At 34.8% G+C, this 24737-nt stretch overlaps 5 protein-coding genes across 5 annotated transcripts; 3 read left to right on the top strand and 2 right to left on the bottom strand.

The window, feature by feature from the left end:
- Window positions 1-312: 312 nt before the first annotated feature.
- On the top strand, window positions 313-5919 carry LOC111792556 (uricase-2 isozyme 2). The gene is made up of 8 exons (XM_023674067.2): window positions 313-648; window positions 1381-1473; window positions 2609-2684; window positions 3450-3559; window positions 4377-4468; window positions 4632-4805; window positions 4946-5039; window positions 5585-5919. Exons 1-8 carry the CDS (start codon window positions 430-432, stop codon window positions 5666-5668), a joined length of 942 nt encoding a protein of 313 aa, XP_023529835.1. The 5' UTR covers window positions 313-429; the 3' UTR covers window positions 5669-5919.
- A 1448-nt stretch (window positions 5920-7367) lies between these two features.
- LOC111792512 (exocyst complex component EXO70A1) lies at window positions 7368-14000 on the top strand. The gene is made up of 12 exons (XM_023674033.2): window positions 7368-7713; window positions 8090-8185; window positions 9594-9799; window positions 10673-10927; window positions 11284-11422; window positions 11495-11707; window positions 11895-12100; window positions 12272-12472; window positions 12550-12649; window positions 13016-13125; window positions 13222-13368; window positions 13570-14000. The coding sequence occupies exons 1-12, from the start codon at window positions 7549-7551 to the stop codon at window positions 13685-13687; spliced, it is 1956 nt and encodes a 651-aa protein (XP_023529801.1). The 5' UTR covers window positions 7368-7548; the 3' UTR covers window positions 13688-14000.
- Window positions 14001-15087: 1087 nt separating this feature from the next.
- LOC111792126 (Nuclear transport factor 2 (NTF2) family protein) lies at window positions 15088-17749 on the top strand. Its single transcript, XM_023673463.2, has 7 exons — window positions 15088-15230; window positions 15334-15473; window positions 15592-15675; window positions 15862-15901; window positions 16610-16678; window positions 16770-16879; window positions 17422-17749. Exons 2-7 carry the CDS (start codon window positions 15355-15357, stop codon window positions 17546-17548), a joined length of 549 nt encoding a protein of 182 aa, XP_023529231.2. The 5' UTR covers window positions 15088-15230; window positions 15334-15354; the 3' UTR covers window positions 17549-17749.
- An 804-nt stretch (window positions 17750-18553) lies between these two features.
- On the bottom strand, window positions 18554-19602 carry LOC111806718 (transcription repressor OFP13-like). Its single transcript, XM_023692154.2, has one exon. The coding sequence runs from the start codon at window positions 19364-19366 to the stop codon at window positions 18668-18670; it is 699 nt and encodes a 232-aa protein (XP_023547922.2). The 5' UTR covers window positions 19367-19602; the 3' UTR covers window positions 18554-18667.
- Window positions 19603-20016: 414 nt separating this feature from the next.
- LOC111810938 (cucumisin-like) lies at window positions 20017-24464 on the bottom strand. The gene is made up of 10 exons (XM_023697794.2): window positions 24363-24464; window positions 24184-24272; window positions 23978-24072; window positions 23651-23897; window positions 22983-23496; window positions 22807-22904; window positions 22499-22720; window positions 21717-21828; window positions 21418-21631; window positions 20017-20712 (listed from the first exon to the last, which is right to left on the bottom strand). The coding sequence occupies exons 1-10, from the start codon at window positions 24450-24452 to the stop codon at window positions 20168-20170; spliced, it is 2226 nt and encodes a 741-aa protein (XP_023553562.2). The 5' UTR covers window positions 24453-24464; the 3' UTR covers window positions 20017-20167.
- Between the last annotated feature and the right edge of the window lie 273 nt (window positions 24465-24737).

Genomic DNA, 24737 nt, shown 5'->3' with positions numbered 1-24737 from the left:
TTAATTTATTTATAATTTTATAATGTTATAACAGACGGTATAAGATGACGATCTTTGTTTCTGTTTTTGTTTTATAATTTATTTAATTATTAGAAATGTCTTTAAAGTTAAGAAATTGATTTAAAATTTGAAAATATTTAATTTCTAGTCAAATTAAAAAAATGGAAATAAGTTTTTTAAACTTTAAAAATAATTTTTTAAACATTTATAAGCTTAATTTTTTTAAAAGTAATTATTGTAAAGATCGGCGCTTTTTATTTTACCGATAAGCATGAGCGTGGATCCATGGTGCTTCTATATAAACTACTCCAACTCGTGGACGTCTCTTCACCGAAAAACAAGTTCTGATCTTCTTCTGCTAAATCCATCTTTGAAATCATTGTCAAATCAACTCCTTCAACAGCACAAATCTGATCTCCGGCCATATTCATGGCGCTCGATGATGATGTGGTTGTAGTGAACGGCTTGAACTTCGAGCAGAGGCACGGCAAGGAACGAGTGCGAGTGGCTCGGGTTTGGCGGAACCAAGACGGCCGCCAGTTTTTCGTTGAATGGAACGTCGGCATCAGTCTTCTTTCCGATTGCGCCGCCGCGTACGTCAGCGATGATAATTCCGACATCGTTGCAACCGATACTATGAAGAACACTGTAATTGTTTTCTAATGTACTCATTGTTGCACTTATGATCTGATTGTTGTGTCTCTTGTGAACCTGATTGTGTGAGTCTAGGAAGAGGAACAGAAAAGCGAGGAGTAGTATTTCTTCTTTGTGTGTGTGGGGGCGCGCGCGCGCGCGTTTTTTTCTTTTTCCTTAATTCCGGCTGTTTGGTTGAGTTATTTGTTGCATAAGTAATAGTTAGTGGTAGAATCTGTTCATTTCAGGTTTGGTATGTAGATATTAAAAAATTTATTGCTCAACTTAGACCAGTCGCGCAGGATCTGGAGATTTGCAATCGTAGGAGAAAATAATTCTGCTGTTCTGCTCTGCTCTGCCCGATCTGTTTCTTTTCTTCTTCTTCTTCTTTTCTTGCCCTTATTATTTACTTTAGTGGATCGATATGGGTTGATGCTTTGAGTGAAAGAATATCGAGCAACTTTTCTTTTGTTAGTATGGGGATTTGAACCTCTATCTCAAGTAAATTAGTATAGGTATGTTGGCTATAGATATTTGTGAAATTGAGCAACTTTAGTCCAGCCGCAAGGAAAACATGGTGGGAAGGGATTCTTTGACGAGAGACTATTTTTACCTTTCTGTCATAATCGTAGTGGATCACGTTTGCTTTTTTTGGTTCTATTCCCATTACTCATACTCTTATTGTTTTAAATTCTATTACTGTTTATCGCTTTACACTTAATAGTTAATGGATTTCATTTCATTCAGGTATACGCAAAAGCCAAGGAATGTTCTGATCAACTTTCAGTGGAGGATTTTGCAATTCTTCTTGCTAAGCACTTCACATTATCTTACAAGCAGGTAAACCCCATTCTTTTTTGGTTCTAATACTATTACTCATACTCTTATCGTAATTGACACCTGTGGAGGTTGGCAACAGTTGAAGTTGTAAATAGATTTGTGTGAAATCAGAAGTTGTGGTTTTGTGGGAGTTTTAATTGGTGTAAATTCAACATAGTTAGCGGCATTAGTGGGCTTATCTTTTATCTACCCAGCACACTCACATGAAATGACTTCTTGCTCGCTCCATATCTAGGTATACACATTATACGGAGCGGGTAAGTATTGAAAGAAACAGTTATCTCCATTTCAAAACTCTTGCTTGATCATCTAACCAGTTCTAGAATATCAATATCACATGTTTTTATTGGAAGTTGCAAGATCCATACCCTTCTATATCAAAGTCATATTACTTTGCTGATTGTAGCTAGCTTGGCTTGTGCCTTCACCATAGCAGATCTTTTCACACAACAGAAATTTAAGAAAAAAAGTATCACTGAACAATCCAGATCCATCTGGGAACTCATTGTTCGTGTTTTTACTTGATACGCCTCAGGTTTCACAAAGATCACATAAGTTTTTTTGCTGTTCAGGTGGAATCATTGTTTTTGCAGTTTGGACTAGTTCATTTTTAGCCCTATAGAAAAATTGTGGACAATTCTTGAAAATGTCGTGTCGTCAAGCTCCTATTATTAGTGATGATTTTTCTGCTTAACTTGAGGTTCTTATTGGTGGATTACCTACCTGCTTTCTGAATAAAAAACCTTTATCTTGAAGTGGTAAAAATTGCTCAGTCATACGAACATGCATCAAATACGTCCATAGCATTTTGTTCGTTCTTCATACCGACATGCCCCCTTGAGATGTTCTCCAGCTGCATGAACTACTTGAGTAAACTTCTATGTACCACCGACTTCCAGAAAATGACGTTGCCTGCTTCCTTCGAACTTCTTCGTTTTTCTTCTTTTCTTCTGCTCATATCCGTTTTCCCTCGTCATTGTACATGGTGCACATCCTTTGGTATATTTTTCTATTAGACGGTGCTAAAAGTTAATACATTAATTGGCACATCCTTTGGTATATTTTTTTTTATTAGTCGGTGCTAAAAGTTAATAAATTCAGAGATGTTCTCCAATATGTGTAATTCATTTTACAGGTTACTACCACGATAGTGAAGATTGCAGAAAAGTCGTGGGAGCGTGTATCTGTCAATGGTCAACCACACAACCATGGTTAGCTGTTCATCATTGCAAAGCCTGACCAGTGAATGATTCTTAGTTATTATAGATGAACTGTAGAAACCTCTTTTCTGAAAACAACTTTTATCATTACATTCAATCTTTTCGATGTTGAAATATTTAGTTTAAAGAACTTAAAATTATCTTCCTTGTCTGCAAATTGGAATCTCCGAATGAGTTTAAATGACTTTTTTATAAGGAGTTTAAATGATTGTGAACTCAGTGAACTTTAGTTGTTGCACCCCTTTTCAAGTGAGTTCTTCTCTTGCCTCCTCCCATGATGATAAAAAGGATTTGGATCCTTGATGAGAGTCTTCTGGTGGTGAAGTCAACAAGAAAAAAGTTATTATTTGAAATTTTCATGTTTGCCTAACTATAGATAATTAGATTCGAGGGATATCAAAGAATATTATGCATACAACCATATATTTAGTTTTTATGAGAGTGCAAAATTCTTGACATCCTTTCCTCTTTTTGGTCTTCCAGTTCTAAATTTTAAATTATGTACTTCTAAGAAATAACTTAGAATTGAAATTTTGTATCTTAGATTTTTGTTTATGAAGCAGATGACTTATTCCAGTAAAATTTTCTTTGCACCTCTTGCTTTAATGCACATTATTATGATAAACCTATTTAGTTTATTGTAACAAAATTGAGCAGGTGGGTATTTTTTCGAATCTAAATAATAGCCACTTGTTTCCAGAGTTCTTTCTTTCATCTTTTTTTTTTTCTCTCTTTAATTTTGATTTTTTATTGAAGGCTTCAAACTTGGATCTGAAAAGCACACTACCGAGGTGATATTTAAGAAGTCGGGTGTTTTACAAGTGAGCTCTGGTATAGAGGGACTATCTGTGCTGAAGACAACTCAAGTAAGCCTACTCTTTTAGATACATATTTTTAGAACTCAAGGACACATTTGTACAACCTATACAACAAATCATGTGCGTTCAAGTAAGGCTGTCTCTTTTAAATACATATTCAAAACCCATTTGAACTATTTTTCTCTTTTTCCATTTTACGGCCGAGTTATTATTTATATACCTGTCACAAAGTTCTTTGTTTATGAACTTTTCGATGCTAAATACAATAGATCTCCACAATCTTTTTCATGCAAGCTTAAGTTATGCATATTTACTGCTTTCTCATTTTAGTAAATTAATGCACGTCTGCATAGTCTACCTCATTTGAATAATTGTTTTGCATAATTTTCTCTTTATTATTTATAAGCATTAAATATTTCGAAACCAAAATCCACCCTTCATATCCAAATCTATTCAAACTTAAAGAGAAGTACCCTGAAATTATCCAAGGGCATGCAGTAGTGTTCATATATAGTTGGAGATTCTCCTTGCGGTTCAGGCATTATGAGCAACTAATTTGAGAAATATCAAGTGTCGGATTTTGATATACCCTGAATTCTTCATGATCTTTGATCTTTCTGATTTTGAGTTTACTATCTGAAAGCCATTTAATTTAAATTACTTCGCTTTCATGATTATCTTTGATCTAACTCGAGGAGGATGGTGTATCCGGGGGTAACACGTCCTTTTAATGAAGAGTTGGCATTTGATCAACTTGTAGAATACATAGCAGACAATAATCGCAGGAAGCCTGCTACTTGTACATGCAAGCTTAGATATCTTATGTTTCTACTGATTCTCTCTCTAAACTTCATCATGTGAGCAGTCGGGCTTTGAGCGATTTCATAGGGATAGGTACACAGCTCTTCCTGAGACACGAGAGAGGATATTGGCCACCGAGATGTCTGCTTCATGGAGGTATATTTTCTATATTGATCGGACTTTTTACTGAGAAATATTACACATCTCAAATAGCTTCTGGTTTTTCTGCTTTATTATTGTAGAGATGGAAGAACAATAATTTCTTAGTATTTCTGCTTCTGTTTGGTTTCACAAACAAAATTTATACACTTCGATGCAGGTATTCATTTGATTCTCTCTATAGCATTCCTAAAAGGCAGTGTTTCTTCACGGAAACATACCTTGATGTGAAAAAACTGTTAGTTGACACCTTCTTTGGTCCTCCAAAAGAGGGAGTTTATAGCCCATCTGTTCAATACACTCTTTATGAAATGGCAAAGAATGTCCTCAGCAGGTCTTTCTCTCGTTCTCTCATTCTCCCACTTGCACACGCACACGCACACGCACACGCACACACGGGAATGCCCAATCGCAGTAACTTCCACAAATGTTCTAATCTCTCCAAAAATGATTTTTGGATTTCCACTATTTCAGGGTCCATGTTATATCATCAGTGAGGCTGAAAATGCCAAATCTCCACTTCTTACCTGCCAACATATCAACAAAAGATAATCGGACTATCGTTAAGGTAAGAGTCTGCTTATAGAGGTTAGCTTTTCCTTTTCCGTATTTATTGAAGAGGTTTAGGCTGCTGTCTGGTAATCCCTTTGCAACTCTGCAACCATCAGGCCAACATATATAGTGAACTTGCCATCTGAAACATAATCTCATATCTTGCATGCGTCAATTACCAGTTATTACTCTGAGTAGAGACATTCTACCTAGGAAGCACCGATATGAATATGGATATTAGACACGAATATGACATGACAGGAACACATGAAGGACACATTTGTTATAATATATATTATATCTATAGAAGAAGAAAAATTGAAGTCTATAAGCTATGCATTTACCTGCTTAAAAATGAGATTTATTCGAAGTCTAAGTGTAGTTTGTCTAACAAATGTTGACCTATATGCGAACTAGTGTCTAACACATCCATTGTGCTAACGATCATCCAACAAGTGTTGCAGTGGCCGAGTGTTCGTGTGTTGGACATGCTAGCTAAACTAGGGAACTTTTTACTGTAGACATCGAAAAGAAATGAGTGGTGTTATTTTTGTGGTGCAGTTTGAGCATGATGTGTATGTGCCAACAGACGAACCACATGGATCGATTGAAGCTTGCTTGAGCCGCTTATCTTCAAAGCTATGAGGAATTTAAGCATTTTCTTCTCCTCCCAAGTCAGCGTCGTTGTGCAACTTTCCCTTGGTAAAAACTTGAATCATACATCTGAACAAACCCTCTTACTTTTAGTTTAAAATAATTATGATGAAAAAAAGCATAAGAAATGCTTATTTAAACTAGAGGGTTGATGATGACTGTTACACTATGAATACTCTGTTTGATGTACCGTGTATAAAAAATGTTAATTTCTTTTCCAAATAAAACTTGTTTTTCCTTTATATTCTTTGTATTTATTTATTTTATGTCTATGTCTTCAAATTTGAATATTTTTCATGTTCGACTCATTTTGACCTATTTTTTTTAATTAATATTGACTTATACTAACCTTTTAAGTTATTAAATATAAATCTAAAATTACCATAGTCTGAGCAAGTTATGACAGAGAATGAGTTGTTGATCAAGTAGCATATCAAAGTTCATAAACAACTTTTAACTTGTTATATTCAAATAAAGCGTTGACCATGTGATTAGGAGCTAAGCAAATGTTTAGCGTATGTAAATGGCTTGAGTTAAATAACAATTATTGTGAACGCATGCATAAAAAGTGAGCATGTTAGAAGTTCATGATTAGAGTGCAAGATGTATGATTTAAGTTTATGCTTACGAGCTTGTTGTGATGTGAGATGTAAGATCTCCATAAAACTTCAGACCAATGCGCTGTGTGCGAAGTTAGAGACAACGAGTTTCATTAACCGTTGGGTTGTGTGCTACTTCAACCCACCAAAGAGTTTAGTAAACGAGCCGTATTTGACCGATAAGGAGTCTTACCTACGAGTCGAAAATTAATAGTAAGCATAAATAGTGTAAACAAATAAAATAAAAGTTAGGTTAGTGTTATAAGTGGAGAATTGGAGAGAGAGAGAGAGGTTTGGAGAATAAGGTTTTTGGAAGAATTTATGAGGCAAATGGCAACGTTTTGGCGGTAACCTTCGGGAGGAGCTTCCATGGATGACGATCAGAAAAGTGTCGTTCATCCAATGCTTCGCGCTTCATTTTTCTTTTTCCGTTATAATATTTCATATTTCTTTTTCATTTTTTTTTTGTGTAAAATATTATTTATATTAATTTAAACATAAAAATTATAATTTCATCCCATTAAATTCCAAATTTAATAAATGTTACCATAGTTTCCACTATTTTTAACAAAAAGCCGTGCATTTTCTCATAAATTAATTAATTTCGATCAAATAAATTTTTACACAAAAATAACTTCACCAAGTATATAAATTAATGAAGGTAATACTTTATCAAAATTTATTATTTAATAATATTTTAAAAAATAACTTATTAAAAAAGTAAAATTGAACTTTTTAAAAACTAAAATTGCAATCAAATTGAAAGTTTGGAGTTAACAAGCTCAGAAAAATATTAAATAAATGATGAATTTATTCAAATATTTTTTTTACTATCCTCAAATTGATTAGAAAACAGTGTAATATATAAAATTTAGTAATTAAAAGATAATTAAAAATTGCCAAATAAATGGAAATTTATGGAAGTTTACTGATTTAATACATATTTTGAAATAAAATTAAAATTTGTAATAAAAATTAGAGGACATTGCACAAAATTAAAAAGAAAAAGAAAATAAATAAATAAATAAAAAACGAGGGAAAGCAATGGAAAAGGGTCAAGGCAAGTCTAGAAGACTTTGTCTGTAAGAAGAAATGCCTGATGGTTCGGTTGCACAGATACAATACAACCTGTCAAAGCCCACCATCTTAATGTCAAACTTCTCCATTTTCTTCCATTTTCAAGGCCATCAAATTTGATTCTCTCTCTCTCTCTCTCGCTACAGTGATCTCGGAGAACTCAGGGGAGCTGAGGAAGACGGAGAGAAGCCGACGATGGGGGTGCCTGCAACTTTGGGCGATGATTTTCTGAGAGAAAGAGCGGCGAAGATGAGAGAATCACTGCAAAAGAGCCAAACTATTACTGATAACGTCGTCTCCATTCTCGGCTCCTTTGATCACCGTCTTTCAGCTCTCGAGACCGCCATGCGCCCTACTCAGGTCTGCTTTCTACACGGTTCGCTTTCTGTTTTGTTTTCTCGAAAAAGGTTGGGGGAGGATGATGAAATGTTTCCTTGTCGAGAAATTGTACGAGGCTCTTGGTTGATTCCGACCAATTGAATCGGTTGACTCTCTTTTTACTATGCGAGAATCGTTCGTTTTTGTTTGCCATTTTGGTTTCTCTTCTTTGTTCTCTTGAGAATCGAACTTCAGATCCGGGTTTTTCCGTTTATGCTTTTTGTTGCTGTTGTTGTTGTTTTAGTCTAATCTGTCTGCCCGATCATTGGTTTGTCTATTTCCCGTATTTTTCGTGGTGTTTTGGTTCGGTCCTTGATTCTTACTGTTTAGGTTTTTAATTATTTTGGGGATTTTGCAGATCAGAACCAATTCTATTCGTAAAGCTCACGAGAACATTGACAAGACTTTGAAGTCTGCGGAGGTTATTTTAGCACAATTTGATCTCTCTCGTCAGGTTGGTCTTTTTGATACTTCGAGTTTGTCAGTTCACTAGCTTATTTTTGCATCCATTTAGTTTTGTACGAGCTTAGAAATCTTTAACCCATTTTTGTTATAGAAGAAAAAAAAGCTTCAATCCGTAACCAACAACCATATGAAGCTGATACCAAATGTACTAATTATGGTTGGTTGGGTGGATGAGGGAAATGATGCCAAGTATAACTGAATATCAAACCTAGAATGCTAATGTCCAATGTGATATGAGAAAAGTTCGAAGCTGCTGAATTTGCTATTCATCAAACCTACAACTCTTTTATATCTTTCAATTCAGTATCTCCGTAAATAATATGATGGCAAGAAATTGTGTGTTTGTGTGTGTGTGTATTTTGGCGCTTATTGTACTCAATAAATCTTATAAGAGAATTTAATCAAGATGCATGGGTTACCCTTGAATCATACCCAAGGAACGAGCAAAAGAGTTACGTTGTTAATGATGAATTATTTTTCCATTCGAAACTATATTATTTGAAATGTAAATTGATTATAAAAAGTTTGTTATGAATGAGGATCTAATTACCAATGAGGGGTGCCTTTTGGTTTTGAGAAATCTACGTCCATTGGGGCTTTCTTGACGAAGTTTCCAGAGGATGGGGTTTGGGATTAAGAGGAGATATTGTGTGCGTCTTAGGTCAGTTGTTTCGGTTAATAGTAAGTCTGGATGAGATCTTTGCCACTAGGGTATAAGCAAGTTGATTCTTTATCCCGATTCCTTGTGGTTGTTGACGTCCTTATCAAGTTAGTTTGTCGTGAATGTCTATGGGATTTGTTGAGGATTTATCTTTAATCTGCTGATGGTAAAAAAAAATTCTACTCAGGTAGGGAATAGCTGTGTAGATTGGTGCTCTCCCTACCAATTACCTTTGTGTTCCCCTGGGATGTAACCACAATCCTGTCTCCTTATAGTTCTTGAATCCTGGGCAGGTTCAAAAACGTCTTCTTGCTCAGAAAAAAAAAAAAAAAAAAAGGAAGGTTTTTGAACCTTTATATTGAAATTTCTCTTCATTTAGCCTTTTTGACACCTTATATACAATTTGATTAAGCTGAGTGAATCAAGTGATGCATGCACAGGTGGTCATGCATGGTAGTTTAGAATTTTTCTGTTATTTAGGCATGTTATTTAGCAACAGAATTTGAGAAGCAAGAGTATGAGAAACAATTAATAGTGGTGTTATTAATCTTTACCATTTTTTTTTATGCATTAGAATTTCTTTCAATTAGTAAGTAACAATTTCTGGTTAAAAATTGTAATAGTCCAAGAGAATTCTTTCTTAGGTCTTAATGTTGAAGATCTGGACATACCTCTGACTGTGTCTTAGTATGACCTGTTTTGCATCTTGCTTATAAACTATTGTTCTGGTGTGCAGGCAGAGACGAAAATACTTAGAGGGCCACACGAGGATTTGGAAAGTTATCTCGGGGCAATTGGTCTATTAAGAAACAATATCAAATTCTTTAGCGGCCATAAAGGTTTTAAGGGCAACGAGGTAGTGCTTAACCAGGCAAATAATCTGCTTGCAAAGGCCATCTCAAAGCTGGAAGATGAGTTCAGACAGCTATTATCTTCCTACAGGTTTCTATTTATTTATTTATTTTTGGTAGAATTCTGCATACATGATAAGAATGCTTTATATTGACTAATGATTTTTTTTTTTTCGGAAATACAAAGCATTTCTCCTATTCAAACAAAAAGTTAGTTGTAAAACCACCGGAAATCTCTTTCATTTTTCTCTGTGATTGTTAGCCTTTTCATTATTTTTTTAAAAAAAACAACAACAAAATCTTACTCACTGATTTCCATTTCCATGTTTTTTTTTTCACCTTTCTGTTCACTTTGTAAGATCCCATATTTGTAAGATCTCATATTGGTTGGGGGAGAGAACGAAGCATTACATGGGTGTGAAAACCTCTCTCTAGCAGACGCGTTTTAAAAACCTTGAGGGGAAGCCCGAAAGGGAAAGCCCAAAGAGTACAATATCTGTTAGCGGTGGGCTTGGACTTGGGCTGTTACACACATAGTCAAAAATGTAAAAAAAAAAACAGCCGAAGGGCCTTGGGGATGAGAAGTCCCTATGCCTAAGGGGGAGGATATTCCATCGACTTCTATCTTTAGTTTTCATTGGTTGCAAACAATTAAAAAAAAGTATGTATCTTCAAGTGAAAAAAAGAAGCAAATATACATGAAAGGGACACATGAGGATTTAGAGGGTTGTCTTAGGGCAATTGATGAATTACAAAATTATGTTAAATTCTTTAGCAGACAGTTTGTATGCATTCAGAAATGAGAATAGATAACTTGGTATGAAGGGTTCTAGAAGTTAACCTTTTCCCCTTAATTTTATTTTATTTTTCTATATTTTTTATTGCTATTCTCTATATGGGTAGCACATATTACTGGAGCTTATGTTTATGCGTTAAGTACTTAATATTGTTGGGGGCAATTCAGCAAACCTGTGGAGCCTGAACGTCTTTTCGATTGCCTGCCAAAATCGTTGCAACCATCTTCAGAATCTCCTGGTCATGATTCAGGTGGAAAGAATCCCTCCTCAAATCATCATTCTGCACATCATGATAATAACTTGGAGAATGCTGTCTACACACCTCCCACTCTCATACCACCGCGTGTTCTGCCACTGCTGCACGATTTATCACTGCAAATGGTTCAAGCCGGTCATCAACAACAAATTTTAAAAGTCTACAGGTATGAAGCTCCATTTTTCTAATACTATTTGTAACTGTAAATGTGGCTTGACTGTTTTTTTGTGTGTGCTCCTTTGCATCTTCATTCTTATATTGGTGTGCTGAAGGCCAAACCATATCTGAAGGAGCTTATAAAAACCCCAATTAAGAAACTTATCTATTTCTACATCATCGACATTTCTTCTTGAAGTAAAAATAGTATGGTTCAAGAGACGACGAGAGTACTAAGATCTGGGAACATAATCTCGGAAAAGAAACTCCCAACCCAAACATCTTCCCTAAATGACTTTATCAGCGATCTCTAAGAAAAAAATTCATGCAAGAGAGAAACTTATCTCTATATCTTCTTTTGCCCAGGGATACCCGTTCGGTCGTTATGGAAGAAAGCCTACGGAAATTGGGAGTTGAAAAACTTAGCAAAGAAGATGTCCAGAAGATGGCATGGGAGGTTTTAGAGGCAAAAATTGGGAACTGGATTCATTTTATGCGTATTGCAGTAAGCACATAATATTTAATGTTTAATGAGTTTTTCTTGTAGCTTCCAAATAAATATTATGCTTAATCACAGGTCAAACTGTTGTTTGCTGGAGAACGAAAAGTTTGTGATCAAATATTTGAAGGCCTTGAATCGCTTAAAGACCAATCATTTGCTGAGGTTACTGGTAGTAGTGTGTCTGTGCTATTTAGTTTCGGGGAGGCGATTGCAAAAAGCAAGAGGTCACCAGAAAAGTTGTTTGTACTCTTGGACATGTATGAAATAATGCGAGAGCTTCACTCCGAGGTATGGCTATTACCTTGCTATTTCCTTTTAATTTTTTCTTTGCTATATTATAATTTCAATGACCAGCCCAGACCGGCGCACGGTCACAAACAACCAGCTTACTATATATTTTTCTTTAAGCTTTTATTTTTCCAATGACCTACTGTATTTTTATCCAGTTATTGATTGACATTTTAAACTCATTCAGATTGAGACAATTTTCAAGGGTAAAGCGTGCAGTGAGATCAAGGAATCTGCATCGGGTTTGACCAAACGGCTTGCACAGACAGCTAAGGATACATTTAGTGATTTTGAGGAAGCTGTTGAAAAAGATGCCACAAAAACTGCGGTGTTAGATGGAACTGTTCATCCTTTAACAAGCTATGTGATTAATTATGTGAAATTTCTATTTGAGTAAGTAAATCTTATGCCAATTTCTGGGTATTTTTAGGAATTCACATTGTGATGCATATTGCTTGATTATTTATGCATGATTTGAGAGTCTAATCTTATTCATAATGATGAGCAGTCAATTTCTTCTTGTGCTTTTGTTGATCCACAAATTTCCACTTGAAAATTTTTCAGCTATCAAGCAACCTTGAAGCAGCTTTTCCAAGAATTTGAAGAGAGTGGTCAAACGAGTTCAGAACTGGCCACTGTCACAATGCAAATTATGCAGGCTCTTCAATCTAATTTGGACGGAAAATCTAAGCATTACAGAGATCCTGCTTTGACTCACCTATTCCTCATGAACAATATTCACTATATAGTTAGATCTGTTCGCAGGTATGCTTTATATGTGCCATTTTCAGAACTTGTTTACTTGTGCAAACTTGTTACTTATTTAATGATTGTCTTTTTAGATCCGAAGCCAAGGATTTGCTCGGGGACGATTGGGTTCAGAGACATAGGAGGGTCGTACAGCAACATGCAAATCAGTATAAAAGGAATGCTTGGTCAAAGGTGATCAAATATTTATGTAATGACTAAAAACACATACTTTTTGTCGATAATTAAAACGTTGCAAGCTAAAGACTTCTTAGAGAAGCAAAGCAACTAAACCCACTAAAACAAATCGTCTTTGGGGTCCAAAGTTTGCGAATTTTCTTTAAAGCTTAGTTTATGTGAGATCCTACATTCGGAGGAGAACGAAACATTCTTTATAAGGGTGTGAAAAGCTCTCCCTCGAAGACGCATTTTAAAAACTTTGAGGGAAAGCCCAAAATGACAATATCTGCTAGTGGTCGGCCCGGTGGGCTTGGGCCGTGACAGTTTACTTATACCCTGTGTCTTATTACATACTGAAGATGAGGTAACGGTAACTTGCAGATTTTGCAATGCCTCTCTGTTCAAGGGTTAACTTCATCCGGCGGTGGCAGCGTACCTGGTATAGATGGAGGAAATAGTAGCGGAGTTTCTAGGGCGCTTATTAAAGACAGGTTATGTCATGATAGCTTTGTGTGACTAAATCTGTCATCAATTCACTCATCTTTTATAATACTTTTGTTGTAATTGGAGTATTATTATTCGACCAGGTTCAAGACGTTCAATATGCAGTTTGAGGAACTGCATCAAAGACAATCTCAATGGGCAGTTCCCGATACTGAGCTGCGGGAGTCCCTAAGACTTTCGGTTGCTGAAGTCTTACTTCCTGCATACCGATCCTTCCTAAAACGTTTTGGGTGTGTATCCCTCATCTCTCCCATAGATGTTATTGAAATATTTATGGCATGTTTGAAATTAGTTAGTTGTAGTTTTAATCTTGTAGCATGTTGTTGTCCTCTGCCATTCTGTCGATTTTGTAATATGCGGTCGCTTGCACATAGAACTGCTCGTAACGATATTTCGTCACGTTTGCTTAAAATCTGCTTTTGTTGTAACAGGCCACTAGTTGATGTTGGAAAGAATCCCCAAAAGTATGTCAGGTACCAGCCAGAAGATCTCGAAAGAATGCTCGGAGAATTTTTCGAAGGGAAGAACTTGAGCGAACCTAAGCGGTAGGTATGCAGTTTCCCGGACGGTCTCTTCTGTAGCATCAAGATTGGCATGGTGAGTTTTAGCATCCTTGGGTTTGCAAAGTTTGTTCCTTCCCTGTTTTGATTCTTTGCCTTTTTCCCCTTATTCATGGGTTGGATAGTTTTTGCTTAATATTAGTTTCCTACAATGTATATATAGGAACACACCATGTGAAGTTATAGTTTTCTTTTCTTTTTCTTCTATGAAGATGCCATTCATGTATTTATATCAATGCTCTGAAAGCCATTATTGTGTGTACCAATTTGAACTTCCCAAATCCCAAGATGCAACTTTTTTTTTTTTTTTTTTATCAGGTCAATTTAAACATAACTCAACTAAAATATAAAAGTTTCTTATATTCTTCGAGGGCATAGTTAGTGTTCATTGGTTGTATTTTCTACGAAGGAAGTAGATTCAATTTTGTGTGTCGTGTGGTTTGGTGGGCTAAGGTGAAAACGTGTTAATTTTTTTTATAACTTTAAGCTCATCGAAAAATTTCTTATCATTATCAGTTATAAACCCAAATATGGTTCAACTAGAACTTTTTAACATCAAATCAAATTTAATTAATATAGAGTTATAATTCATTATTTATTATCAATCAACCTAACTTAATTAAGGCATTATAAACTATTAAATATACGAAACTGTTCCTCTCCCCTTCCTCGGTATATATATATATATATATATATATTATTTATTTATTTATTTTTCGCTAAATTAGTAAATATCTCCTTGAATTTTGACTTTATCTCTAACGTTTTAAAGTTTTAATAATATTCTTGAACTAAAAAAAATTAAAATTACAATTACCTCTAAATTTTTCAAAAAATTTCAAAAGAGTTTAAAAAAACGGTTTCATTAATCCTCTAAACTTTTTTTAAAACTTCAAAAACACTTTTAAACTTTTTTTTTTTTAAATATGCCTATGATTAGTACACGTTTCAAAAATATTCATGAACTTTCAATAATAGCATTAAAATTTTTGAAAGTAATCTATGATGTGTCAATAGATAATTTTCGTTCATATATTGATGGTAATAATTATTTTGAATTTTTTACCTATAGTTGAAACGTGTTAACGTTACTTTTGAGAATTCATATGAATTTTTTAAATATAACCCTAATGGTAAGTTTTGAATTTATTTTAAAGGTGAAGGATATTAATAAAAGAATTTAAAGTTTAAAAATATTTTTGAAACACCATTAAAAAAAATTAAAAACTTTTTAAAAAGAGTATTTTTAAAAGTAATTTAAATGAGAAATTATAGTAAATGATTTTTTAGATTAAAAAAATGGTATATATATATATATATGGGGTTATTTTTTTTATATATATAAATTAAAAATATAACTTTTGCCGAGAGAGTTGAAAAGTAGGAGTTTAAATTTGTAAGGCCAAAAAAGTGGCCACGTTGCGCGCCATTGAAGACCAACTCAAAATGAAGTCGTGGAGCTTCTTCAGGATTCTGGTTCTGCTTCGCTTCGGAGAAAATTGGAGCATTCTCGAAGAACCACACTCGCTCCGGTAATCATCAAGTTCTTTCTTCCACATCTCAATTGCATATTTATTTTATCGTTCTCTTCTATTCACTTTATCTGAAAGAATCTGGTAAATCCTTCTATAATAGGATTCGTTGCTGTTCCTAAAAATGCCGGGAGATGGTGAAATCACAGAGGATCCAACCATTGAAGCGAGCAGAAAGGAGGCATGCGATTCCAAAGCGACGAAGCGTTTTGCCGATGATATCATGCCTCATATTCTCAATCTGTTAGTTCCTTCTTGATTCTCTCTCGTTTTTTAACTTTTTTTTGTGTGTGAGTTTTTGCTTCGAGACGGTAGTTTGGTTTCGTTGTTAACGTCTTTGAACAATGGACTAACCTTCTAGTTATGGATCTTCTGCAACGCCTCGGGATTTCGAAATCTACGCTGCCGATGCTTCATTCGAGGATCCACTGACGAGAGCTCACGGGTACTCACTGTCGGATTGGATTTTAGAAGATAAACTTGTTGATTTATGATTCATATATTTGAAAAAGAAATTGAAAGATCAATAGTGACGACGAGTTGCTTATCTTTTTTTCTTCTTACAAGTATGTGTCATTTGTAGTAACTCATAATTGTTTATTTAAAGTTGCTCTGTTTTTCGATTCTGCAGAGTGAAGGAAATCAAATCGGCATTTTATTCTCTGTCCAAGGTTCTTATCACTTTCCACTTTTCGCAATTGGTTCATTTAATTTTGACATATAACATATACGTTTACGATTGAAAGTTCACTCAACTTTGTTTCGGTTCTGGAGGAATCTTTCTCTGCGTTGAATTGCTGATATGAATACGATGATCAAATCAGATAAGATGAACCTTTCATCCAAAATTTTGCCTCGGTTACAAGGAAATTAATAGATGCGGATACCATATCTTAATACTTCTGTTCATTATTCAATGCATCAAAGTGATATATTAGAGATATGCTCATATGTTGGACACCAAATTCTCACTATAAGGAAAGCCTTGAGTTTCAACATTCATGATATGAATGAGCTCATAGTCCCACTCCTATCATAGTATCATGTCTGTTCCTGGTTCTTGTGATGTCTAAACTTTTGATAAAATAAGTAATCAAAGTTTATATTCTAATTTGGATGTGTCTTCATGTCCGATTCATGTTGATTCAAAGAAATATTGTCAACACTTTCCTATATGAACTTTTTATTAATGACCGATACTTCCATATATGAACTTTGATCCAAGATGAACATATCAATGGAGCTTGTCAAAAGGATTTGAATCTTTTGTGAGTAGAAAATGAGAAATGAAATTTTATCTAAGTAGTGTATTAAGCCTTTTGTGTTGCTGGATCTTGATCCTTTTTGTTGCAGTTGTAATGATTCTTTTTTGTGCTCAGGTCTTTAGTGAATCAAGAATTGTGGAATACACTGTCAAAGAAAAACTTATTTCCCCTGGAAAACACGAGGTGCACGATCTAGTGCAAGCACTATTGTGTTCTTCTCATATCAATTTATTAATGTTTATAGTTTGACAAGAACTTAAAACTTTGAACACAGATTACAGTCGATAATAAGCAACACTACAAGTTTCTGGGAAGAAACATAGATTTGGAATCCCTCATCAAGTTGTATGTTCTTGAAGGAAAAATAGTTCGTCATGAGGACTGGTATGTTAGCAGATCACCCTTTCATTCCTTTGAATTAACTTGTGTTACGTGCTTCTTTATATATAGTAAAGCTCTATTTGGTAAATTGTCAGTAAATAGCTCTATCTTGTCTAAAACTATATATGTGGTAGGTAGTTATACTCGTAGATGACGTATATATAGTAAGCTAAACCAAATATATTTATATATATATATATCAACCTCGTAGATGACGTATATATAGTAAGCTAAACCAAATATATTTATATATATATATCAACCTAGGTTTGAGAAGGTAGTATTATTTGTATTCTCTGTCCATCCATGAAGTCATATACAAATTCTTTAGCCAATATTCTCATTGCATTTTTTTCTATATCATGTTCTTTGTGTTCATCTAGATCGAGTGTGTGTTGTTGTGCGATCCTAACAACTCCCTTGAATGGCATCTGCTTTTTGATCATTCTCTTGTTTGCAATTGTGCTGTAACCCTTGAAAATTTGAGCAACTCGCCGATCTTGTTTTGTTATTATCTGGTAATTGAATATGGAACTGTTCATCAGGTGGAATAAGAAACCACTTTTGAATAGAGAAACAGTGAAGTTACCAATGGTGGGTCGAGTTTTGGAAATGACTCGCAGATGTGCGATGTTAGCAACTCATGCAATGATGAGATTTGGCAAGGATTGAACTGTACCAAACCCATCCATTACAATGAACCAGTATAGCTTCTCTCTTTCACTATGTAGATTTACAGTGTATCGCCTCAATGGAAATGAGAACAAAGGTTAGTACATTACTACTACTACTACTACAAGTTTGTATCTAAATTGTACAAGTTTGTATTTTCTAAATTTTGTTGTGATGATGATGCAAGTAGTTGATCGTTAATTTTAATGTTGTGTGAATTTTAAAAAACATTAAACGTAGGGTGTGAGATCCCACGTCCCTTGGAGAAAGGAACAAAGCATTCTTTATAAGGATGTGGAAACCTCTCATAGCAATAGGTGTTTTAAAATCATGAGGCTGACGGCTCTAATGTAACGGGTTAAGGTGGACAATATCTGCTAGTGATGGGTTTGGGCTGTTATAGATGATATCAGAGCTAGACACCCAGTGGTGTGCCAATGAGGACGTTGGCTCCCTAAAGGAGTGGATTGTGAAATCCCACCTTGGTTGGAGTGGGGAACGAAATCTCTCTCTAGCAGACTCGTTTTCAAACCTTGAGTGGAAGTTGAGAAAGAAAGAAAAGTCTAAAGAAGACAATATCTACCAACTGGACTTGGGCCGTTACAATCACCATTAGGGCGCTCTTCAAATCAATTGATGCACCCATTCAATGTATGTAGGGCAATTGTCATAAAAGAAACCACGCTCTCAATGGAAACTTCCAACATTTGAATGAAAATGTTGAGTTTCTAGAAGCACTTTCAACGTGTCGAATTAAATCTACACAAACTCAGCTTGAACTTGTGTATTTTAATGTGTTAAATACGTAGGTATATTAGCTTAGTATAAGCTTAACCTTTCTTCAAGTCGAAATTATTTATCCGTCCCAACATTAAACCTATAAACAAGAACTATTATCGTAAATATTTTAAAATATAAGAATGATACATATACGACCATCCATTAAAATATAGCATCATATAATTTAATAATCTAGATAGGTCACACTATTTGACACCTAATATATACATAATTGGTTGACATTTTAAGTTTCAATTACAATCCAATTTGGCTTAATTAACTACAATACTATGTATATAATACAACAAAAGAAGTAAAGTGAGGAAGAAATCTGGAATTCTATACGGTTTCTGTGATATGATCATCATCTTCTTCATCAACCTCCTTTGGAATGGATGATCGATCCAGCGATCTCGTAGTCGATGCACAAGAACAAGAAGAAGAACAAGAAGAAGAAGAAGATTCAGTGCATGTGTAGTAGTTAGAATCTGAATTAGAACCCAAGGAAGAACAAGATGAAGCATGAAGAACATCGATGAGTAAATCCACAAAAGCCCCAAAAATGAAGCGATGGTTGTTCTTCCAATTGGCCTTCAAATACCATCCCAACAGCTCTTCCAATCCATCCCAATCTTTAACCCCATGGCTCTCCACCATTTCCCCCATCGATTTCCGGAAATCCTCGTACGGATTCTCCGATTCGATCGATACAATCAAGCTCTCTTTAAACCCTAACAACAACGCTTCGGATTCAATCGGCTCAATCGGCTTCGATTTCTCGAGGATCGAGCTCGTGTCGTCCGGTTCGAAGAAGAGCCTCTCCGATCTGGCGCCGCGGACCACTGTCTCGAGTGATTCTTCGCCGTCGGTCAACTCCATCTCCGTCGCGGTGGAGTTAGTTGCAGAGAGCGATTCGGAGGAGTTGGTGAAGAGTGAAGAATGGAGGGCGGTGGCGGTGGTTTTCCATGGCTGTCCTGGTCTGGATTTGAAAATGGAAGGGAACTTCATGAGGTTCTTCTTCTTGCTGGTGTTGGCCATTGGAGGTTGAAGGTGGGATTTCAATGGCGGATTTTGCAGAGAAAATTTGGGATTTTAAAGGAGGAAGGAAGAAGATGGGAACTGTTGAGGGATTTCATGTGTGCATTTAATTTGTAGGTTTCGACAATTTAATGCCAATTTAATTCTCTCTCCCCTTTCCTTCCTAACTGAATTTAACCGTCCTCTCACTTTTTCAATTAATTTGTGTATATCTTCCGTCTCAACTGATGTCTTAACCGATGTCTGATCTCACAATTTAGTATATATTATTGGTCGATTGAGTATATACAATCGACCTAAGATCGAGTGATTAGTAACTAATCCTTAGGATGTTGAAAAATTAATATTTTTGAAAATTATATACAAAAGTTAATAAAAATACTTATTATTTATTATACATATAATATTTGAGTCAAAGAGTACATAGATGAATCGAGATCACATTTGAATTAAAGCGATTTTAAGAATAATTGAGAATAAGATATCTTAAAATCGCTCTAATTCAAATATAGTTTCAATTCATCTATATACCCATTTTTTTACACGTTCAATGGGTTAATCCGAACACAATTTCATACTATCGGTCCAACTAATTAACACAACCTTTGACCAAAAAGTCAAATTGACAAGAGTGAGAGAGAGAGAGAGAGAGAGAGAGAGAATTTCAAGGTTTCCTTAAATGTGCATCTTCAATAGAAGAATTCACAACACACACAAGGGTCAAATCCGTCTTTTCGCCCAACAAATTTAACAATCATTAAGCTATGACATAATCTTATAATTAATAATTTAAAACCTTAATTAATCCAAAGAGTGAAGATTAGCATTAAACACGGTTATAGGACTCCTCACTTTATGCTTACCATCATCCCACACCAAAGCCGCCGATTCAATACCTTTCCTAATTTTTCCTCCAATTCTAACCTCAAACCTTAGCTCCTCTCCCAACCTCTTGAACAAAAGAACCGAGGGCTTCACCGTAATTTTCAGATCCCTCCATGGGTTAACTATCACGGCTTTATACGACGTCGCATAGCTCGACCCAACATTTGTGACCCTTCTTCTGAAAACTTGGCTGATGGGGTTTGAGGCGTTCGTGGAAACAGCAAAGGATGGGTAGTTGAGTTCGAAAACTGTGCCGGAATTGTTGGCTGAGCAAGAGGCATTGTCGTCGGAGAGTCGCCGGAGCGACTCCGTGGAGTAGCCTTGACCGCATAGAAACTTCACGTAGTCGGTCTCTGAAGCGTTGTAGATTAAGCCTGGATGGACTGCGCCCAGTGGGTTTATGTGGCCCGCGCCGTACGCTAACTCGCCGTCTGGGTTACGTTTGGGGCTCATTGGAAATGCTGCATTAATATATTAAATAATAACTTAATGTTTGGATTTGTTTAATTCTAATTATTCGAAAGATTTAATCTATCTCCCTAAATCCGTTAATTGAAAAAAATTAATATTTCACATGAGTATCATATGCTACTCGATCTTAATCATAAGTGAGTTATGAACTTTTATCTGTGAAAGCTTATTTAAATTTACTACCATTTTGGGAAGCTTATTTAAATTTACTACCATTTTGGGACTTAACGGGAGTTCATTTATTTAAATTTTTTTAATAAAAGCAAAATTTTAAAATTTTAAAATATATATTTATTTATTTATTTCCAAATATTTCATTAAAATTTACCGTGTCCATATATATTTTCAAAAATTAACCATTAATTTTTCTTTTTTAAAGTTGTGAGAATACATAACAAAAAATAATATATATATATATATAATTGTGTGTAAAAAAATATTTTTTAAAAAAATTACGAACATTTAATTTAAATAATAAATAAATCGAGTTTATATTTATTAAATTTTCCTTTTTTTATATATAATTATACATTTTAAAATTTTAAAATCAAAATTTAAATACACAAATAACATTAAAAAAAAAAAAAAAAAAAGTAATTTCCTGGTAATTCCAAAACATTTTTAAAAAATTATTTAAATTAGCTAATAATTCTTAAAATAAAAAAGTGAAAAATAGTTGTGTTATATTTAATTACCTGTTGTGATAAGGGCTGATTTAAGAGCAGCAGGAGACCAAGTGGGATGGAAGGACTTAACATAAGCGGCGGCGGCAGTGACATGCGGGCAAGCCATGGAGGTGCCCGAAATCACATTATAAACAACCCTTTTATTATCTTCTTCAGCTCCTGAGGGTGACACCGTGGAAGGCCACGCTGCCAGGATTTCAACGCCAGGCCCTGATATATCCGGCTGCATAAATCATTTACAATTAATATAATATAATATTAATATTAATATTAATAATTCAATTAATTAAATTAAATTAATAATTTACCTTCAGAATGTTGGGGGTTATTGGGTTTGGACCCCTTGAAGAAAATGATGCAACAAAAGGGGCTCTATTACGTTTTCTCCCTCTGCTCTTCATTATACTTGCTGTTGGAACCCTGTAAATCATCATGTATGTAATTATTAACGTGTTCTAATACCCGATAGCTGGGCTGTGAATATTTTTTTACGGCTCTATTCTAGCAAGAAAAATGTGAGATTCCACGTTGGTTAGAGAGTAGAACGAAACGTTATTTACCCAACAATGTGAAAACCTCTCCTAACAAACGTGGTGAGTTTAAGTTGTTACAAAAAAAAAAAAAAAGTCCGAAATATTTTCTAAAAAGATATGAAATTTACTATGGGACAAACAGTGGTTCAATCACTGAGCTACACGGTAAAAACGATCACAACCCTACTAGTAGACTTACGGTGTTAGTGAGTTGGGTATAGATAGACATAACCTAATTATAGAAATTACAAATTTTTCAACTCAAACAAGTCTTATAACTCGGGTTGATGAGTTATTTATTTAATTTTTTTTAATAAAGGTAAAATCTTAATTTGTAAAATTTATTTATTTATTTTAAAATTTTAATTAAGATTTACAACCTAATTGAATATATATTTTAATTAGTTAAAAAGTATTCGAAAATAAGTAATAAAAAAGTTAATTATAAAAATAAAATAAATATATGTATGGACTAGGAAAAAAAATTATTTAAAATTAACAACTGTAAAATTGAATTAGGGTAAAATACAAATAAATTAAGGTAAATATTGATTTACCTGGTTGAGTTGATGTAAGAGAGAATGAGAGCGCCAGGTTTTGGGCCAACATGAGAAGCAGGCAATGGATAAGAATTGGTATCGTCTTGTGGGGATTCGTCTTGCATTATAATTCCGGCGGCGCCTTCTACGGCCACAACTCCGCCGGGAACGGCTAACGAATCACATACTACAATTTTACCTTTTACCCTCTCCTTGTCCACTGTGTTCTCGAAGCACATTCTGTTTTTCCAAGGTCAAATTAGTCATTTCACCTCTACATTCTATTATTTATTTAATTTACTCTCTAAAATAAATTCAGAATTTACCTCGACACCGATCTGTCGAATGGAGCTTTAGGGATATCTCCGGCATAAACTAATGGAATTTGTGTTCCGTTTAAGTCAAATGTATTGACGCTGACTCCCTTCATAAACCAAATGAAAATATTTTCGTTTAATTTCATAATCTTTTTACGAGAGAAAAACTTAATTAATTTTCTTACGTTTAATTCTCTTCCATCTCCGAGCTTAACTTTAGTTTCGAATTTCCGATCAGTGGTGCTAGCGGCTACCGACAACGACCACGGCGAGAAGTTCACAATGGTTGTGAATTCCGGCCCGTTATTTCCAACGGCCAATGTCGTGAGGATTCCCTTCTTCATTGCATGGAAAGATCCAATGGCTATGGAGTCATTGAAGTAATCTTTCACACTCGAACCCCCAAGAGAGCCAGAGATGATATCAACACCATCAGCAATGGCATCGTCGAATGCTGCAAGAATATCAGCGTCAGTGCAGCCGTCGGACCAACATACTTTGTAAGCAGCAATGCGTGCTGATGGGACTCCACCCCTTGCCGTGCCAAGGCCGAGACCCAACATACTCGCTTGCCGGACTAACCCTCCAGCCACTGTCGATGCTGTGTGCGTCCCATGGCCATCTGAATCTATTGGACCTTTGATATCGTTCTCTAAATGTTTACCATTACTCCGATATGATCTAGCTCCAATAATTTTACTACCAAAAAAAAAAAAATCCCATTTAGACCCTAAGTTAATAAATAAATTAAAAAAAAATAAAATAAATAAATATATATATATATATATATATATATATATATATATATATATATATATATATATATATATATATATGTATGTATGTAGCTTACTTGTTGCAAGAGAAATTGGCGGAGACTTCACAGCGGCCCCTCCACTTGGCTGGCGGCGGACCGTATCCTGTGTCGTCAAAGCTAGGAGATTCCGGCCAAATTCCGCTGTCGAATACTCCGACAATGATGTTACTTTCCACCGCCGGAATTCTCTTGACTTGTTCGGAGAAGCCCATGAAATCCCAAGACCTTGTAGTGTGGAGTTGTTTTTTTCCATTGGGAAATACCGAAATTACCCCTTCCATTTCTGAAACCAGAATTTAAATACACATAAATAAATAAATAAATAAATAAAAACTCGTAATAAAGGTAGCCCTTGAAATATACCCGAAACTTTCTTGGCTTCGGCTTCAGTCAGCTTAGCCACAAAGCCATTGAAGCTTCTCTTGTAGCTATGGATTAAAGACCGTGGAGCAAAATTACTGCAAAAATAAATAAATAAATAAATAAATAAAATTGTGAATTACTCCGAAAATGGGATGAATTATTATTATTATTATTATTATTATTATTATTATTATTATTATTATTACCTGCCAATGGTTTCTGTTAAAAATCTTATATGGTGAGATGAAGTTGAAACCTTCCCTTTTGGATGGCTTCCCATATACACAATATATGTCTGCCAAATAAAATAAATAATAAATAAAATAAATAAAAATTTAGAAATAAATAATAAATAAAATAAAATATTTTTTAGAGAGAGAATTACCTTTTGAGGGTCTTCTTGTGAAAATGAGCTGAAAAAAAGGAGAGAGAAGCAGAAACTGAGGAATAAAAGGGTCGTTGAGAGAGAAGCCATTGAATGGAAAGGGAGAGGTTTGGAATGTGAGCTCATGATTTACTTGGAATCTATTTATACAAATCATAAGATTATAAAATTATTTTAAAATGTCCACTTGTTCAATTATATATTTTTAAAATATTAATTTATAATTTTTTTTTATTTTATTTTTAAAAATCTGTCGCACCCAAACCACGCTACTTTGCCCTTTCTTAAAGCACTTTCCTTACTGGTGGACCCACGCTCGCACGTGTGTAGAGGATCTCTACCATGGTACATTATTGTCCACTCTAAGCATAAACT

Source organism: Cucurbita pepo, chromosome 1 (assembly GCF_057944985.1).
Source record: "Cucurbita pepo subsp. pepo isolate OVF chromosome 1, ASM5794498v1, whole genome shotgun sequence".
NCBI classification, from domain to species: domain Eukaryota; kingdom Viridiplantae; phylum Streptophyta; class Magnoliopsida; order Cucurbitales; family Cucurbitaceae; genus Cucurbita; species Cucurbita pepo.
Note: the sequence above shows the minus strand (reverse complement) of the source record. Positions and strands in the feature narration are given on the sequence as shown.

What these genes read in the sequence shown, in the direction of transcription:
- LOC111792556 (XM_023674067.2), top strand. Translation starts at nt 430, where the DNA reads ATGGCGCTCGATGATGATGTGGTTGTAGTGAACGGCTTGAACTTCGAG. An exon ending in GAGATGTCTGCTTCATGGAG is followed by an intron (nt 4,469 to 4,631) that starts GTATATTTTCTA and finishes ACTTCGATGCAG; the next exon opens with GTATTCATTTGATTCTCTCT. An exon ending in ATAATCGGACTATCGTTAAG is followed by an intron (nt 5,040 to 5,584) that starts GTAAGAGTCTGC and finishes TTTGTGGTGCAG; the next exon opens with TTTGAGCATGATGTGTATGT.
- LOC111792512 (XM_023674033.2), top strand. Translation starts at nt 7,549, where the DNA reads ATGGGGGTGCCTGCAACTTTGGGCGATGATTTTCTGAGAGAAAGAGCG. An exon ending in CAGCTATTATCTTCCTACAG is followed by an intron (nt 9,800 to 10,672) that starts GTTTCTATTTAT and finishes GGGGCAATTCAG; the next exon opens with CAAACCTGTGGAGCCTGAAC. An exon ending in TTCATTTTATGCGTATTGCA is followed by an intron (nt 11,423 to 11,494) that starts GTAAGCACATAA and finishes GCTTAATCACAG; the next exon opens with GTCAAACTGTTGTTTGCTGG.
- LOC111810938 (XM_023697794.2), bottom strand. Translation starts at nt 24,452, where the DNA reads ATGGCTTCTCTCTCAACGACCCTTTTATTCCTCAGTTTCTGCTTCTCT. An exon ending in TTAACAGAAACCATTGGCAG is followed by an intron (nt 24,073 to 24,183) that starts GTAATAATAATA and finishes TTATTTTTGCAG; the next exon opens with TAATTTTGCTCCACGGTCTT. An exon ending in GCCAATTTCTCTTGCAACAA is followed by an intron (nt 23,497 to 23,650) that starts GTAAGCTACATA and finishes TTTTTTTGGTAG; the next exon opens with TAAAATTATTGGAGCTAGAT.
- LOC111792126 (XM_023673463.2), top strand. Translation starts at nt 15,355, where the DNA reads ATGCCGGGAGATGGTGAAATCACAGAGGATCCAACCATTGAAGCGAGC. An exon ending in CATTTTATTCTCTGTCCAAG is followed by an intron (nt 15,902 to 16,609) that starts GTTCTTATCACT and finishes TTTTGTGCTCAG; the next exon opens with GTCTTTAGTGAATCAAGAAT. An exon ending in ATAGTTCGTCATGAGGACTG is followed by an intron (nt 16,880 to 17,421) that starts GTATGTTAGCAG and finishes ACTGTTCATCAG; the next exon opens with GTGGAATAAGAAACCACTTT.
- LOC111806718 (XM_023692154.2), bottom strand. Translation starts at nt 19,366, where the DNA reads ATGGCCAACACCAGCAAGAAGAAGAACCTCATGAAGTTCCCTTCCATT.